This window comes from Rosa rugosa, chromosome 6 (assembly GCF_958449725.1).
Source record: "Rosa rugosa chromosome 6, drRosRugo1.1, whole genome shotgun sequence".
Lineage (NCBI taxonomy): Eukaryota > Viridiplantae > Streptophyta > Magnoliopsida > Rosales > Rosaceae > Rosa > Rosa rugosa.
Window position 1 is genome coordinate 42,968,577 of NC_084825.1, and position 16,002 is coordinate 42,984,578.

Sequence of the window (16,002 nt, forward strand, 5' to 3'; positions counted from 1 at the left end):
CCTAATTATAACTAAAGAACAAAAAAAATCTATAGAAAAAAAGCATATGATGACAAATTGAAAGTGTGAAAAATGTTATCATTATCATTAAAAGTCATTTAGATGACAATTCTAGAATAAAAAAAAGTCATTTCGATCATGCTAATTAGGAAAAATTCGACATTACTTGTTCTATAGTTAAGCTAAGAAAATCAGATTTTTCCATTCAAATTTGGTAACCTGCTAGAAAATGATGTCGGAGGCTTTTTCTTACCACAACAGGAAAACGAAGATAGTGGTGAGTACAATAAGTGGGAGGCAGAAGAAGGAGAGGTCAAGTTGAAGGTGAGTGGGAAGAGGTCAGGTGTAGGCGTGGTTAAAAGTCATGGTCATGGGCCTCATGGCATAGTCGGTGAAACACTGAAAGCGATAATTTTTTTTTTTAAAAAAAACACTAAATAGTAATGGTGGGTTCTCTTCTCCTCACTCTCCCGAGTCCCAACTCCTCTCCTTATATACCCCCCTCTCCTCAGTACTCTCTCCCACACCATAAACCAAAGCCAAGCTCTCTCTTCTTCTCTAACATTCCAAAACTGTGTGTTTTGTCTAAGCTTTAATGGCGAAGGACGTTGAAGTTGCCGAGCGGGGTTCCTTCGCAGCCAAGGACTACCATGACCCGCCTCCAGCTCCGCTCTTCGACTCGGTTGAGCTGACCAAATGGTCGTTTTACAGAGCTGTTATAGCTGAGTTCATAGCAACCCTTCTGTTTCTCTACATCACTGTGCTGACTGTGATCGGGTACAAGTCCCAAAGCGAGACCGACGACTGCGGCGGAGTTGGGATTTTGGGTATTGCCTGGGCCTTTGGAGGCATGATCTTCATCCTCGTTTACTGCACTGCTGGAATCTCAGGTAGCATAACTGTTACTGTACTTGCTTTTTTACCATCTGGGGTGTGCTTGAGTTCTTGTGTTTGGTTTTTGAGTTTATCTGGGTGGTTTTTTTCTTTCCTTTTTTAGCTAAATGGTTTTTTGTGGGTTGCAGGGGGTCACATTAACCCGGCTGTGACTTTTGGGCTGTTCTTGGCCCGGAAGGTGTCGCTGGTCCGAGCTGTGATGTACATAGTGGCTCAGAGTTTGGGTGCCATAGCCGGAGTTGGGCTAGTCAAGGCTTTCCAGAGTTCTTACTATAAAAAGTTTGGCGGTGGAGCCAATACGCTTGCTGATGGGTACAGCACTGGAGTTGGATTGTCTGCTGAGATTATTGGAACCTTTGTGCTGGTTTACACTGTTTTCTCTGCCACTGACCCAAAGAGGAGTGCTAGAGATTCCCATGTTCCGGTACAAAGCTTAAACCTTTTAGCTACTTTTAGCATTCATTAGCTCTTGTATGATCTTATGTGTGCAATATGTTTATGGATTGTTGTTGGGTTTCATTAGAAAATTGTGGTTCAAGAAAGGAAACAGGGTAAGAGAGAAAGATAAGGACTTTGTTTGGAACTTTGGATCCACAAACATGTTCTTGGAATTTTGGTTTCTGCTCTTGAACTCATTTTTATATTGTGAAAATGGTTATGTGTTTAAACACATGGAAAATTTAAATTCTTTCGAAAGATGCATTCTTTTCTTTATGGCTTGGACTAAAACATGCCTCCTTGAAATTCAAGGGATGTTTCATTGTGTAGGAAGCAGAATGCATATGAGATTATATCTGTGATTCACTGATCCTGTATGTTCATGCATTATTTCATTGATACAAGGACTTTTAAGCATTAATAATTGGGACCAGAGAGTTTGTATTTTTCTTTAACTGTTTGCGGAGAAAATATGCACTAATCAATGGCTGTGAATTAATTACCCAAATGCATTTTTTTTTTCAACTTTATCTAGGAGAAAAGTCGCGACATGCTTGATTCAAAAAAAAAAAAAAAAGTCGCTACATGCTAATAATTATATCTCATTTGATGAAGAGGAAGTTGACCGCTAAGTCTCTAACACACCATTAGTATTTATGTATTTCAATCCACTAGGTTGCATAAGATACATAAATCCCCCATTGAGGATTCAAGTTTTAGATAGTGCCTTAAAATGATTAGAAAAACGCAATACTCCTAAAAGAGAATCCAAGTAAAAAAGCCAAAGAAAAAGTGACATCATGCGCTGGCTACCTGGCTTTTGTGCTTAGCAGCATCATGCAGTAGTTGCATAAAGAGTCACCTAATTTTGTTTGCTTTCAGAAAGTTGATTTTCTTTCCCCATTTGCATTTGCCCTAACTTGTATTTTTCTTTTCCTTTCATCTTGATGTGCTCAGCCTTCTTTTCAGCATTGCCAATTTCCCATGAGTCATGTCATGACTGAATGGTCTTGGTGATTGAGTTGTCTTAGCGTCAAACTATGGGTCCTTAATAATGTTTATATTTGCTCTAAAAGAGCTTAAAGGCAAATCTCTTTTCTGTTGAATCAAATCATATTTGTTTTGTGTCCAACAGTTTTAAGTATATTATTCACAAAAAGATCCCTATTCCCACATGCTTTGCCACGCCCCTAATCTCGTGAAGAGTCCCCAGTAAATGAAAGTTGCCTACTTTTGTTTCTTTTAGTGTCCTTATGCTGGTTTTGGTACCAGCTCTGATTTGACAGAATGAATAGAATTCATCCACTTGGGTTTTCTATAATGTGAAAGGGGATTCTACTGTATGTTATTGTTCATTGCTCTTTTATCAGAAATGATTCTCATCTATTATTGATGCTAAACTTTAGTACTGTCTTGTATCTGTAGGTTTTGGCACCACTTCCAATTGGGTTTGCTGTGTTCATGGTTCACTTGGCCACCATCCCAATCACCGGCACTGGCATCAACCCCGCTAGAAGTCTTGGAGCTGCAGTTATCTTCGACGACAAGAAGGCTTGGGATGACCAGGTATGCATTATTATGAATCACTTATAGTCTGTAAATGAATCACTTTAATTGTAAATGTGTAATGTATATCTTATGTTGTTGTCTATTTTGTTTTTGCAGTGGATCTTCTGGGTTGGACCCTTTATTGGTGCAGCAATTGCAGCTTTCTACCACCAGTTCATCTTGAGAGCAGGAGCTATTAAGGCGCTAGGGTCATTCAGGAGCAACCCCCATAATTGAACATTTTCAGAGTCACTATGAAAGATGTAATTTCAAGCCTTTTAGGTCGGGAAACAATGGAAGAAGAGTCTGTACTTTTGAAAAGAATAACGGGGTAGTATTTGTGCTAGCTAGCTAATTATGCTTGTGTATGAAGGTTAAATTTTCTTTTCCTGGTGTCTCAATTTGGTCTAGTAGAGGGATTGAGGGAGCCATTGAATTGTAGATACAGTCCAGGTGGAGAAGGGGGAGCTTTTTGTGTACCCCTTGATGTTTCTTTAAGCACTTTCCTTTGAATCTACTTCAATGTTATTGTCATCAATTTCTGCTTTCTTCGTGTTTCTTCTTTATGGTTATTATTATGCTTTCAAGAAAAGTTTAAAACTATGGGGTCAGTTTGGATGGTTAATGTCTATTCATGACTTTGAAATTTATAGAGGTTAGGCACTGTCCAAAGGTGAATTGGAAGAATGTTTTGGTCCCCAAAACAACATAGAACATAAATATAATAAAATTAGTATTTGGAACCCTAACAAAAAACTAATATGTAATGAGCGGAGAGACTCATAAAAGTTAATATGTTTTAACAAGGAGAGTTTGCTAAGATATCATGTAAATATGAACTTATGAAGCATCTAATTCAAAATCAATTGATTACGAGGGGAGGTAAAGATTGGGGTGAAGATGTGATATTTATGTTGTAACACAAGGCACAAACTTTTCTTATGTAGAATATGCTCTGAACAAAAACCTCAATAACGCCAATTCTACTACAGCTAGAGGTACGCAAAACAGCATGTGGAACATAATCTTCCAATCAATAGGGGCAAAATCTTTAAAATTTGTATAGATGTAACCAGTAGCTATATGGTATGAAACAATCAGCTTTACTTGATTTGATTGATCAGCTCAAACAGATCCCGCATGGAAGCTGGTGCATTTGTCTTTTGGCGCCAAATACATTGTACATCAGAAAGAATCAAATCTCTAATATATCTGTATATATCTCTCAGATACACCATCGGCACTGCTTCAATATCTAGACTTTTTTACAAGACAGTGAGAGTACTGGAAGTTAGTAGCTTATGAATCTCCTCTGTATGAAGGTGGATTCATTAGTAACTTCTTGTTGAAGTTAGAATATTTAATGTTAATCCAATATTCTTTGAGAGCTTTCTTTGTATTTGAAAACATCTAGCAGTCTAGCACCGCAACATGGGTCAACTCGAATTAGACAATCACCAATTCATATGAAATTAGCACGAAGATTTATACATTTTGGTTTTCTGATGTATTAGAAATGAGCCATTCATCATGTTCATAGATGCACATATCATGAGGAGTAGGCGAGTAGCGCTTGACTTCTCTGATCAAAGTTCACATTTTCCACCACCTCGATCATAATGTTGATCACATTAATAGGCCTATTTCTATGTGAATAAGGTAAGTAAATGGTAGCTGAGGGTTGGTGGTGCACGCTTTTATCATTGCTTTCAATAAAAGAGTTTCAAGACTTCAACTGCAGAATCAAGTAGGCATTGCTACTGACTTTTCACTCAAGTCACATTTCCACAACTAGTGTTTTTGCCCCTTTAAAGAAGAAAGAGGATACATTGGAATTTCCCTGGCTTGTCTATGTTGAAAGCGATAGTCCATTTTAATCTTGGTTTTCAAGAATTGAGTGCAATCAAATGCTTCAAAGAGGCAACTAAGTCTCCACCACTCACCTCAGGTTAAAAGTAAATGGTGGAGCGGGATTCCAAGATCTATACCTCTAAAGGGGAAAGGTTGAGTGTCATTCTCAAAAAAAGAAAAGGGAAAAGGTTAAGTGGATGAAGGTAGATACCCTTATTCCGCTACTAGGGCTAGGTTCCCTTCACATTTTGGGACATTGGATACCACAAGGGCTACAAGCCTACAATACAAACAACGGTCAAAAGTATTGTAAAATGAAAGTAAAAGAATTTGAAAGAGAAAGTTTGGATGCACTGTAGAGATGGCAATGGCGCGGGTTGGGGATGAGGATCACAATATCATCCCCATCTCCGGGGTCATTCTTCACCCCATCCCCAATAAAAATATATTGGGGATTCCCCGTCCCCATCCCCACTGGGGACTAAGCCTCCAAACCCGCCCCAAATTTCCATAAGAATTTAATAAATAAAATAATTTTTTTCTCATATTGTTTTTTTTTTTTTAAATCAAAATCTACAACAAATAAAATTAAAACATGATTAAATTCATAAATCATAATTCAGTGAGTGCAAAAGTCAAAACACTATTAAAGTAAAAGTGTAGTCATTAAAGTAAAATAGTAAATGTATATATTTGTGATTTATATTATAAAAAATATATTAATATAAATAAATTAAAAAATATATAAATTATATATATATATATATATATATTATTGGGGCGGGTTTGGGGATGGAGATCATAATACCATCCCTGCCCCATCCCCAATCTTAGATAGCGGGGATTGGGGATCCCCATCCCCATTCTCCATTTGTCCCCGAATTCTCCCCCCATTAGGGGCGGGTATCCAATGAAGCTTCACCCCGTTGAGGATTTTTGCCATCCCTAGATGCAGAGAATGAAGTGCACTTATATTTATCTCACCATGATACTTATATAGGACTACATGATGTACACAAAAGGTAACGCTTAATAGCTACACCAATCACCCCTACAATTATAATTCAATCAATTACCAATCAATAGTGATTGGCACAGATCACACAAACTCTATTTGCATGAATAGCCATAATTATTTACAGCACTCTCCCTCGAATATTTCATGTCACTAGTGTTGCCTTTACTGTGCGCTTTTAAGTTACCTCGTCAAAAATCTTGCCAAATAATAAAAACCCTATGGGAACAAAAACAATCTTGGTCGAATGAGAAAAAAAAATTACCATGTAGTTTAAATTTCTATGAGTTATATAAATTTACAGCTAAATTGAAACGAAAATTGTTAAGATATTCATAATTGTGGTTTATTTTTTTGAACTTGAACAGTTTAAGTTGGACTGATTTAGTTCATCTAGTTATTCAATCTTAAAAGTTGAATGGTCGAGATGCCGGTTTACCAACATTGAATGGTCAGTTCATCCTGAACCTAGAAAGAGAGAGTTACAAACACAAAAGAAGAGGAGACGGGGCAGAAACAACAATAAAGACAGCCCAAAAACCCACATATATAAGCGCAATGCAAACCGAGGCCCAAAAGGAAAATCAAGACGCTGACGTTTTTTACTCGAAGCATTGCACATACAATACACAGTTACACACTGATCTTATCCCTGAGACTCAGACCAATGGCTTCACAGTCCCGAGCCTCTTCAATGGCTTCACTTGCCTCCCAAATTTGCAGCCCCGTAGCCTCCATCTCCTCAAAACCAGCCTACGTGGTTATTTGACGTATAGAATTGAGAAATGCTCTAGCTATATATCCAATTTTTGCAAGCTTGCTTTCTCTAATTTTATTTTATTTCCTTCTTTCACATGTATTTTTCTCAGTGTAGAAGGTCTATATATATATATATATAGGTTAGCAGATGTCTCGTTTGTTCTAGAAAGAAAAGCTCTATTGGTAGATGGATTTTGTTTACATGGTATCATCTCCAAATGTTACTTTACATACTTGGTGTAAGACACCAACTGGAGATTAGTTGTTGTCTTTATAATCTTCACTTGACATTGTCCTTCACTCGTCTGTGCTTTCTTTGTTTCATAATGATGGCATTTTAAATTGTTGATAAATCTACATCTAGTGGGATTTGGTAATGCTTAAGAGCTTCGCGTACGTTTGTATTATACGTGACCTAGTTCCCGAATGATTACCTATATTACACTATCACAACTACATAAATACAAGAATTAAAGGCATGCATGCTACTCAGATTATATTAATAGAATATAAGACACATATATACCAAATGTGCGGAAAAATCTTAATGCAAGTCTTAGCCTTATACAGGTCTCTAAATCCGAGCAACCTCCCAATGGGGTTAGTGACAGTAGAACTCGTTGTCTAGAGAATGTAGGGACCTGGAGTAATCTTAATACTAAAACAATTATTCCACTATATTATGTATCAATATACATTACTGTTTAAGGATGAGAGAATTGAGAGAGATTGATGAGAGAATTGTATGTTCAACTATTGATAATAGGAGCCTTATATATAGGGATTACAAAGTACATATTCTTATGATACAAGGAAAACTAATCCGAATAGGACTAGGAATTCTAGAACATTCTCTCCTATTACAATCATAGAACTCATCCTAGTTTGACAAGGCACACTAAATGTCAACATTCTTCAACACTCCCCCTTGTGCCGCTCAAACTTGGTGGTGACGCTTCAATCGTTGCCTCGTTAAAAACCTTCACTACACCAATTTCGGAATCAGACAACACATATCAGACGACAGCAAACATTTTAACTGTCGTCTGAAATAATCAGACGACAGCAAGAAATATTCTGTCGTCTAAGTTTTCGAATCCAACAATAGTTTTTTCTTGGCTGTCGTGCAAAATCATTTCAGACAATGGTTCATTTTTTTTATGTTGTCTGAATGAATCAATTCAGACAACAGTTATTATGTGATGTTGTCCAAGGTTCATTCATACAATGGTTTATTTTTGCTGTTGTCTGAATGGATCAATTCAGACAACAGTTATTATTTCAATGTTATCCAAGGTTTATTCAGACAATGGTTGATTTTTGATGTTGTCTGAATGGATCAATTCAGACAACAGTTATTATTTCAATGTTGTCCAAGGTTTATTCAGACAATGGTTGATTTTTGATGTTGTCTGATTGTTCAATCACACAACTGTTATTCATTGTCTGTTGTGCAATAACTTTTAAGTCAATACTTGCTAAAAGATATTGTCTGATTTGGTTTCACACAACTGTTTTTATTCATCTGTTGTCACATTATCTTCAGACAATGCACCCTAAATGCTGTTGTCTGAAGTTAGATTCCCCTAGGCCTCATCATATGGCCCTTGGGCCCTAAGCCCGCCCGGCCCGTTTAGGGTAGGGTATGGGTCACACAAATAAAGCCCGGCCCTACCCTACGGCCCCGCCCAATTGAGCCTGTAAGGGCTAGGCCCGGCCCGGCCCTAACCCGGCCCTAAAATTTATATTTTATTTTTGTTATTTTCTATTACATGTGTTATATGTATAAAACTATGGAAGTGTAGAAAATTATTTCAATCTGCCATATTAGGAAATGAGTCTTTTAAATTGAGCCATATTTTGAGAAGAAGAAAATAATTTTTTTTAAAGAATTAACCGTTAATTCGGCAAAAACGCCGCCGTTTTAATATAATCTTATGGGTATTTTAATATTTACCAATAATTACTGTTAACTAATTAACTGTAATAATTACAAAGCTATTATTTCAAATTGGACAATATATTCATGTAATACCAATTTTGAAATAAATCAAGTAATCAACATAACTAAAAATAATCAATTGGTCGAGTTGAAACCTTTTTACCAATGTAATGTTAACTTCTTAATGAGCAAAATGGGGGACGAAATGGAATTTTTTAAAATGCACCGCTGGATGTTATTTTCATATGAATATATGTTAGTGGTAGAAATTTCAGCAATTTCCTCCTTCTTTTGGACCTCGATCTACCCGGTCAACTCAATACCCTAAATAGAACATAAAACAATTATGCTCTTAACCGGTCCTTGGCAATTCACTTTTTTCGATATTTCAGCTCCCACACTCTCATGGGTAGGGGGTCTACTTATGGATGTCAAAATTCCGCAACGTTTGTCCGCGCATGGTGCCGCTCCTCTTAGGGAAGTTTGCTTGTGCAAAGCGTTGACCGCTCCGTTAGGTGCCTTATTCACGGCGGATCGACCTAATTTCTTTACACAATACCTATCACTATTGTATAAACATATAAGAATTTTCCGATTGATCGATTTTCATTTCAAAATTTTTGGATCGCACATAATTCTTATGTCTTGTAATGTATAACTAGTTTATTAGGCTTGTCACCCTCCATGAGCAAAATGGGGGATGAAATGGAATTTTTTAAAATGAACCGTTGGATGTTGTTTGCATATGAATATATGTTAGTGGTAGAAATTTCAACAATTTCCGCATTCGGTTGGACCTCGATCTACCCGGTCAACTCAATACCCTAAATAGAATACCCTAAATAGAACATAAAACAAATATGCTCTTAACCGGTCCTTGGCAATTCACTTTTTTTGATCTTTCAGCTCCCACACTCTCATGGGTAGGGGGTCTACTTACGGATGTCAAAATTCCGCAACGTTTGTCCGCGCATGGTGCCGCTCCCCTTAGGGAAGTTTGCTTGTGCAAAGCGTTGACCGCTCTGTTAGGCGCCTTATTCACGGCGGATCGGCCTAATTTCTTTACACAATACCTATCACTATTGTATAAACATATAAGAATTTTCCGATTGATCGATTTTCATTTCAAATTTTTTGGATCGCACATAATTCTTATATGTCTTGTAATGTATAACTAGTTTATTAGGCTTGTTACCCTCCATGAGCAAAATGGGGGACGAAATTGAACTTTTTAAAACGAACCGTTGGATGTTGTTTGTATATGAATATATGTTAGTGGTAGAAATTTCAGCAATTTCCTCCTTCTTTTGGACCTCGATCTACCCGGCAACTCAATACCCTAAATAGAACATAAAACAAATATGTTCTTAACCGGTCCTTGGAAATTCACTTTTTTTTATCTTTCAGCTCCCACACTCTCATGGGTAGGGGGTCTACTTACGGATGTCAAAATTCCGCAACGTTTGTCCGCGCATGGTGCCGGAGCCCCTTAGGGAAGTTTGCTTGTGCAAAGCGTTGACCGCTCCGTTAGGTGCCTTATTCACGGCGGATCGGCCTAATTTCTTTACACAATACCTATCACTATTGTATAAACATATAAGAATTTTCCGATTGATCGATTTTCATTTCAAATTTTTTGGATCGCACATAATTCTTATATGTCTTGTTATGTATAACTAGTTTATTAGGCTTGTTACCCTCCATGAGCAAAATGGGGGACGAAATGGAATTTTTTAAAATGAACCGCTGGATGTTGTTTGTATATGAATATATGTTAGTGGTAGAAATTTCAGCAATTTCCTCCTCCTTTTGGACCTCGATCTACCCGGTCAACTCAATACCCTAAATAGAACATAAAACAAATATGTTCTTAACCGGTCCTTGGCAATTCACTTTTTTTTATCTTTCAGCTCCCACACTCTCATGGGTAGGGGGTCTACTTACGGATATCAAAATTCTGCAACGTTTGTCCGCGCATGGTGCCGCTCCCCTTAGGGAAGTTTGCTTGTGCAAAGCGTTGACCGCTCTGTTAGGTGCCTTATTCACGGCGGATCGGCCTAATTTCTTTACACAATACCTATCACTATTGTATAAACATATAAGAATTTTCCGATTGATCGATTTTCATTTCATATTTTTTGGATCGCACATAATTCTTATGTCTTGTAATGTATAACTAGTTTATTAGGCTTGTTACCCTCCATGAGCAAAATGGGGGACGAAATGGAATTTTTTAAAATGAACCGCTGGATGTTGTTTGCATATGAATATATGTTAGTGGTAGAAATTTCAACAATTTCCGCATTCGGTTGGACCTCGATCTACCCCGTCAACTCAATACCCTAAATAGAACATAAAACAAATATGCTCTTAACCGGTCCTTGGCAATTCACTTTTTTTTTTATCTTTCAGCTCCCACACTCTCATGGGTAGGGGGTCTACTTACGGATGTCAAAATTCCGCAACGTTTGTCCGCGCATGGTGCCGCTCCCCTTAGGGAAGTTTGCTTGTGCAAAGCGTTGACCACTACGTTGGGCGCCTTATTCATGGCAGATCGGCCTAATTTTTTTACACAATACCTATCAATGTTATATAAACATATGAGAATTTTCAGATTGGTCAATTTCCATTTCAGAATTTTTGGATCACATTTAATCCTTATATATGCCTATTAATATATACCATTAAGCCATATTTTGAGAAGAAAAAAATAATGTTTTTTTTTTTTGTTAAACAAAATAAGGCCCTTTTTTGGCCCATTTCGGCCCTATTTGGCCCTATTTGAGGGCCGGCCCGACCCGACCCTTTCGGCCCTAACGGATCCGGCTTTTCGGGCGGGTAAGGGTTAGCATATTTAAGCCCTGGCTCGACCCTAAATTTTGTTGACTTTGACTAGCACTACTAAAAACAATTGCAATTGCTTCGCCTTTTTACTTCGGCAACAGTTGCCGTCGCAATTGACACCCTATTGCTACGGAAAATGTTCCGTTGCGATTAACCCTTATCATTTGCGACGGAAAATCTTTGCCGTAGTAATTTTGTGCTCAATTGCGACGGTTTTACCTCTTGCATGGACATAAGATAAAAATTTCAATTTTAATTACAAATATGCTAGCTTATACCAATTTGCCTCCTAAAGTTGTATGACTTATACATTGCATTTAAATTGTTGAGGTTCATTCTAAAGCAACCATGAAGTGAAAAATGAATTTGGAGAAACCAATCGCTCGATGGAGAAATTGTAATGTTTTATGGTGGTTGTAAAAAATCCAGCCAATTTGGTTCTCGTTTCGAATTCGATCAACTATGTCAAACTTAGTTACTTTTATAAATATATATTTATATATCATACACTCCAAAGGGTAACCTCTATCAATTCAAAGAAAATGGGAAAACGGACCGTTGGATGAGATTATTACAATAAATTATGAGTGTGGTAAAAAATTTAGCAAATTTCACGATATTGGCGAATCCGATCGAATTGGTCAACCGTAATCTTCGCACTAGCCCAAAAAAATTTCCCTCTTTTTTGTTTTTGATTTTCTTTTGTCCAAATTTCCTACTAACAAAACAACCCTAATTTTTTCCCTCTTTTTCCCAAAGTCCCAAACATCCCCGCGCGCTCTCTCTGTCTCTCTTGCCCCGAACCTCACCGCTCTCTCTCTCTGTCTCTCTAGTCAAAACCTATCTCAGTCCCGAACCTCACCGCTCTCTCTCTCTCGCCCCGAACCTCACCGCTCTCTCTCTCTGTATCTCTTCTTCGTTGAATTCAATCACTACGGATGGGTATTCTCTCTCCTTCTCGATCTGTCTATAGGGTTTTCTTCTTTCCAGATTCCCCGTTGGTTTTCTGTGGGTAACAATCGTTTTCTTCATGATTCCCCGTTGGTTTGCTTTCACCAGGATCTACGAGCTTTCTCCGTGGTCTCAAACGAGGATCCGATCTAAGAGCGTTAACTGGCGGTGGCTTTCTTCTCATCCAAATCAGAATTAGATGGTATGTCAGTGGCTCGATTTATATTCCTTAATTATGTGGATGAGATCTTAGAGTTTTAATTTTGTTTTCATCTACTCTTCCGCAGATGCCAGGCCTAAACCCTCTCATCCTCTTCGCAATGTTGTCGTCATTGTCTCTCCCCAATCCTCCGACCTCGCCGCCTACCTTTGACGCCTTCGTGATGCCATTGAAGAGCTCCAGAACCCGAAACACCATTCTTCGCCCGTATCATCCACCGCCATCACCAAATCGAATTTATGGTAATAATTATTACAAGGTTTTTTTGGGTTTTGGTTAGTTGATTAATTGATTTGGCTCTAAATATGTCTTACACATCTCATATCATCCACCACTCCAAAAAGGTCTGCTCTTCAATTGAATTTGGTTTTGATTCTAATATGGGTGATGCTGTTTACTTTGGTTTTGATTTTTTTGGCAAAACAGGTTTTTCTACAGTGATTGGAATGGTTAAGTCAGGGTTTAATACTTCGTGAATTGAACAGGTGATGAAGATCCTAACAAGAGAAACAAACTAGTTCAGGACTTGAATGATTTAACTGGAGAAGGAAACATTGAGAGTATGCTTGCAGTAGATTCAGTAGATTATTTACAGTCCTTTGTTTTGTAGCTACTTTACTGTATTTGTTAAAAGTCCTCTATATTTCTGATTCTCTTGGTTGGAATTGGACTTTATAGTGGATTGCGAGGCAACTCTTATTATATTGCTATCAACTTCAGTCATCCACTGGCTGAGCAACAGATAAAAGCTGTGGACAGAGTTTTGTCAGAACTAGATGTGTCTTCGATACCAAGGTTGATGGTGTGGAACAAGGTACAGTAAATCTGCTTTTTGGTGATTCAGTAACTAAACAATATATTGCAACTCTATCATGTTATCTGCTGATCGTGGAATAGGGTTTTTTTTTTTTTAAGTCAGATGATCGTTAAATTAGATGGGAAGTGATTCTGTTGATTCCATTTAGCCTACTGGACAAATGCTTTGCATGTTAAGTGTTATCTTAATTATACTCACTATAGTAATGGTATATGCAATCTATACATAAGATTGATGATAGACAACTATATATTTGCAGGTTGATAAGGTGAGCGATCCTGACAGCATCAGAACAGAAGCAGAAAAGAGAGATGATGTTGTTTGCATATCTGCTCTGAGTAGCCAGGGCTTGAATGATTTCTGCAGTGCAATCCAGGAAAAATTGAAGGTACTAATTGTTTCTCTGCCACGTTTTCATACTCTGAGTCATGTTTGTGCTCCTATAAGTTAAAAGATAAGAATGTCTTTTGTTTAACAGGACTCTATGGTATGGGTGGAAGCCTTGATCCCATTTGAAAAAGGAGAGCTTCTTAGTACCATACATAAGGTTGGAATGGTGGAGAGAACAGTAAGTATCCAGTGGATGTTGATTATTTCATACTATCTTCTCTTCTTCTTTTTTTCTTTTGTGAAGTAAAAACACTACACTATCCAAAGGTGTTAGCTTTGACAAATTGTCATGCTGTTTTGTGCATTTGAGAATTACTTAAGTTCAGTTTGCTATGTCTATGTGTGGTTTTGTATTTGTAATTGAAGCACCTAGTGTTTGCTCTTACTGTGTTTGTCTTGGCTCTAATTTGAGTAGAAAACTAAGGAAGAGAGGGAGAGGCAAATTGGGTCAAACTAGATATATCATGGAATATGCACAGAGGAGTTTAGTTAGCTAAAAGGGTGAACGCTGGAAACATTTATATGGTACTGCTGGAAACATTTATAGGTGCGTCAATTATATGGTACTGCTGGAAACTTTTGTAGTTGCAGATAACATTAATTATATTATCTACACCACTCTTTTGTGTATGAACATTTTCTTTTGTTGATGATATGCAATGAAATCTTAACCCGCAAACATTGATGTATATCTCAGGTATGAGGAACTTGCTTCTAACCCTAACATGGAGTACATTGCTGGAGGTAAAACATGGATTACACTTGGTTTTGGATTTCAATGTTGTTATTGTGGATATCTTAAGTTGCTATTTATGATGACTAAGAATGAAACTTTTCATTGTTGCAGGTGCTACTCAAAACTCCATTTGAGTTGCACAGGTACTAAATGAATTGCTTTCTGTGATGCTCAAGTAATCCAATGATTTACGTCCTTTAATTGTCATGATTCACCATAAACTAATTTCTCTTTACTTTCTGCAGTGTACACGAACAAAACATGAACTTTTGGAACTCATGTGGTTTTATAACTTGCAACAAGTTATTTTAGTTTTCCACCAAATTTGCTCTAACTTATATCTCCCTTCACTACCAAATTGAAATTGTTAAATGGTGTCAAGTGGTGTTCTAAGACATAAAGCTAGGATATACTACTAAATGTTAATTTGCTTGAGCAGGCTTGGTCACAGTCTTTCAATTGTATCTCTTCTCAATATGTTCCAGCAATATATGAGCTATGAAGGAAGTTCTATTTGTACAAAGGAAGAGATTTATGTTCCAGCAATATATGTCAGAGTGGTAATTCATGATTAAAACTGGTATGTGATTACATTACTGCAGGTTGCTGAGGGGTAGATTCCACTCGTGGTAGCTAAAGGGTACTGAACAAGCTAGATTTACTATATATAATATGATTCAAAAAGTGATATCAACTAAAGGCAATCTCTTTTCCCTGCAGAGAGGAGATAGCACGTTATAAAGGACTTGATCCGACAGAGCGTTTACTAATGTTAAAAGCACTCTGTGAACTCCGAGCCGATGTATTTACTCCTTTGTCATTATTTTTTCTGTTTCTTAATGTCAAGTGGTGTACATACCGGATATCCTAGCTTTATGTTACCATTTGTTTTGGTATTTTGATGAGCCTCCTGCTAGCTAGTTTTAGTTTTTGCTTTAGTTATAGGCATGGTTAATGCAATGTGGACGCGTTTATGTTTTCCGGCTTTATGCAGTTATAGCCACTTAGGCAATGTTAATTCTTATGTAAATGTTGGGATGAATATTGCTGATGAATGAAATGGCTTTTGGAATCAAGGATGTGTTCAATTGTACAGAATGTATGTCTTCTCTTATATCTCAGACAATTCAAAACCAACAGCAAACCATTGTCTAACAAATGAACATGATGAAAAAAGAAAGAAAAATCTGTTGTCTGATGAAAACGAAGACCACAGAGAATTGAAAAGCTACAATTGTATGAATTGATAAACTACTACAGCATCTTGGGAGGCCATATGGTTGAAAAGAGACTTTAAGGATCCATGAAGCAAGAAAGCTGTAGTTCAAGAAAATCTCAGACAACAGTTTATTTTAGGATGAAAAAGTATGAAGCAATGATACACAATGGCTTTAATAGTTTTGCTCTTGTCTTGTTTAAAGTCAGTCAATAGCATTCAATTACTTTGCAGATGTACAAGCTTCCTTCAGACAACAGTTTTTTACAAATCAATGTTCTCTAAATTTTCATTACACGTCCATATTCTTCTAGGGTCTGTCAACTGAAATTACTTTGCACAAGAGTTAAGTTGCCAATTGCTGTTGTTCTTCGTGGTATT

At 37.3% G+C, this 16,002-nt stretch overlaps 1 protein-coding gene and 2 long non-coding RNA genes across 3 annotated transcripts; all 3 read left to right on the forward strand.

Annotated features, from left to right (window-relative positions):
• Positions 1-506: 506 nt before the first annotated feature.
• Positions 507-3,428, forward strand: LOC133714120 (aquaporin PIP2-1-like). The gene is made up of 4 exons (XM_062140199.1): positions 507-890; positions 1,023-1,318; positions 2,758-2,898; positions 2,998-3,428. The coding sequence occupies exons 1-4, from the start codon at positions 596-598 to the stop codon at positions 3,115-3,117; spliced, it is 852 nt and encodes a 283-aa protein (XP_061996183.1). The 5' UTR covers positions 507-595; the 3' UTR covers positions 3,118-3,428.
• An 8,776-nt stretch (positions 3,429-12,204) lies between these two features.
• Positions 12,205-13,870, forward strand: LOC133713803 (uncharacterized). Its single transcript, XR_009848250.1, has 5 exons — positions 12,205-12,444; positions 12,530-12,704; positions 12,889-13,276; positions 13,539-13,667; positions 13,758-13,870. It is a non-coding gene; the product is annotated as an uncharacterized LOC133713803 (long non-coding RNA).
• A 1,084-nt stretch (positions 13,871-14,954) lies between these two features.
• On the forward strand, positions 14,955-15,481 carry LOC133713783 (uncharacterized). Its single transcript, XR_009848245.1, has 2 exons — positions 14,955-15,045; positions 15,126-15,481. It is a non-coding gene; the product is annotated as an uncharacterized LOC133713783 (long non-coding RNA).
• The last annotated feature ends 521 nt before the right edge of the window (positions 15,482-16,002 follow it).

Coding starts and splice junctions, on each gene's coding strand:
- LOC133714120 (XM_062140199.1), top strand. CDS start 596: ATGGCGAAGGACGTTGAAGTTGCCGAGCGGGGTTCCTTCGCAGCCAAG. Junction 891..1,022: donor CTGCACTGCTGGAATCTCAG/GTAGCATAACTG, acceptor TGTGGGTTGCAG/GGGGTCACATTAACCCGGCT. Junction 2,899..2,997: donor AGAAGGCTTGGGATGACCAG/GTATGCATTATT, acceptor TTGTTTTTGCAG/TGGATCTTCTGGGTTGGACC.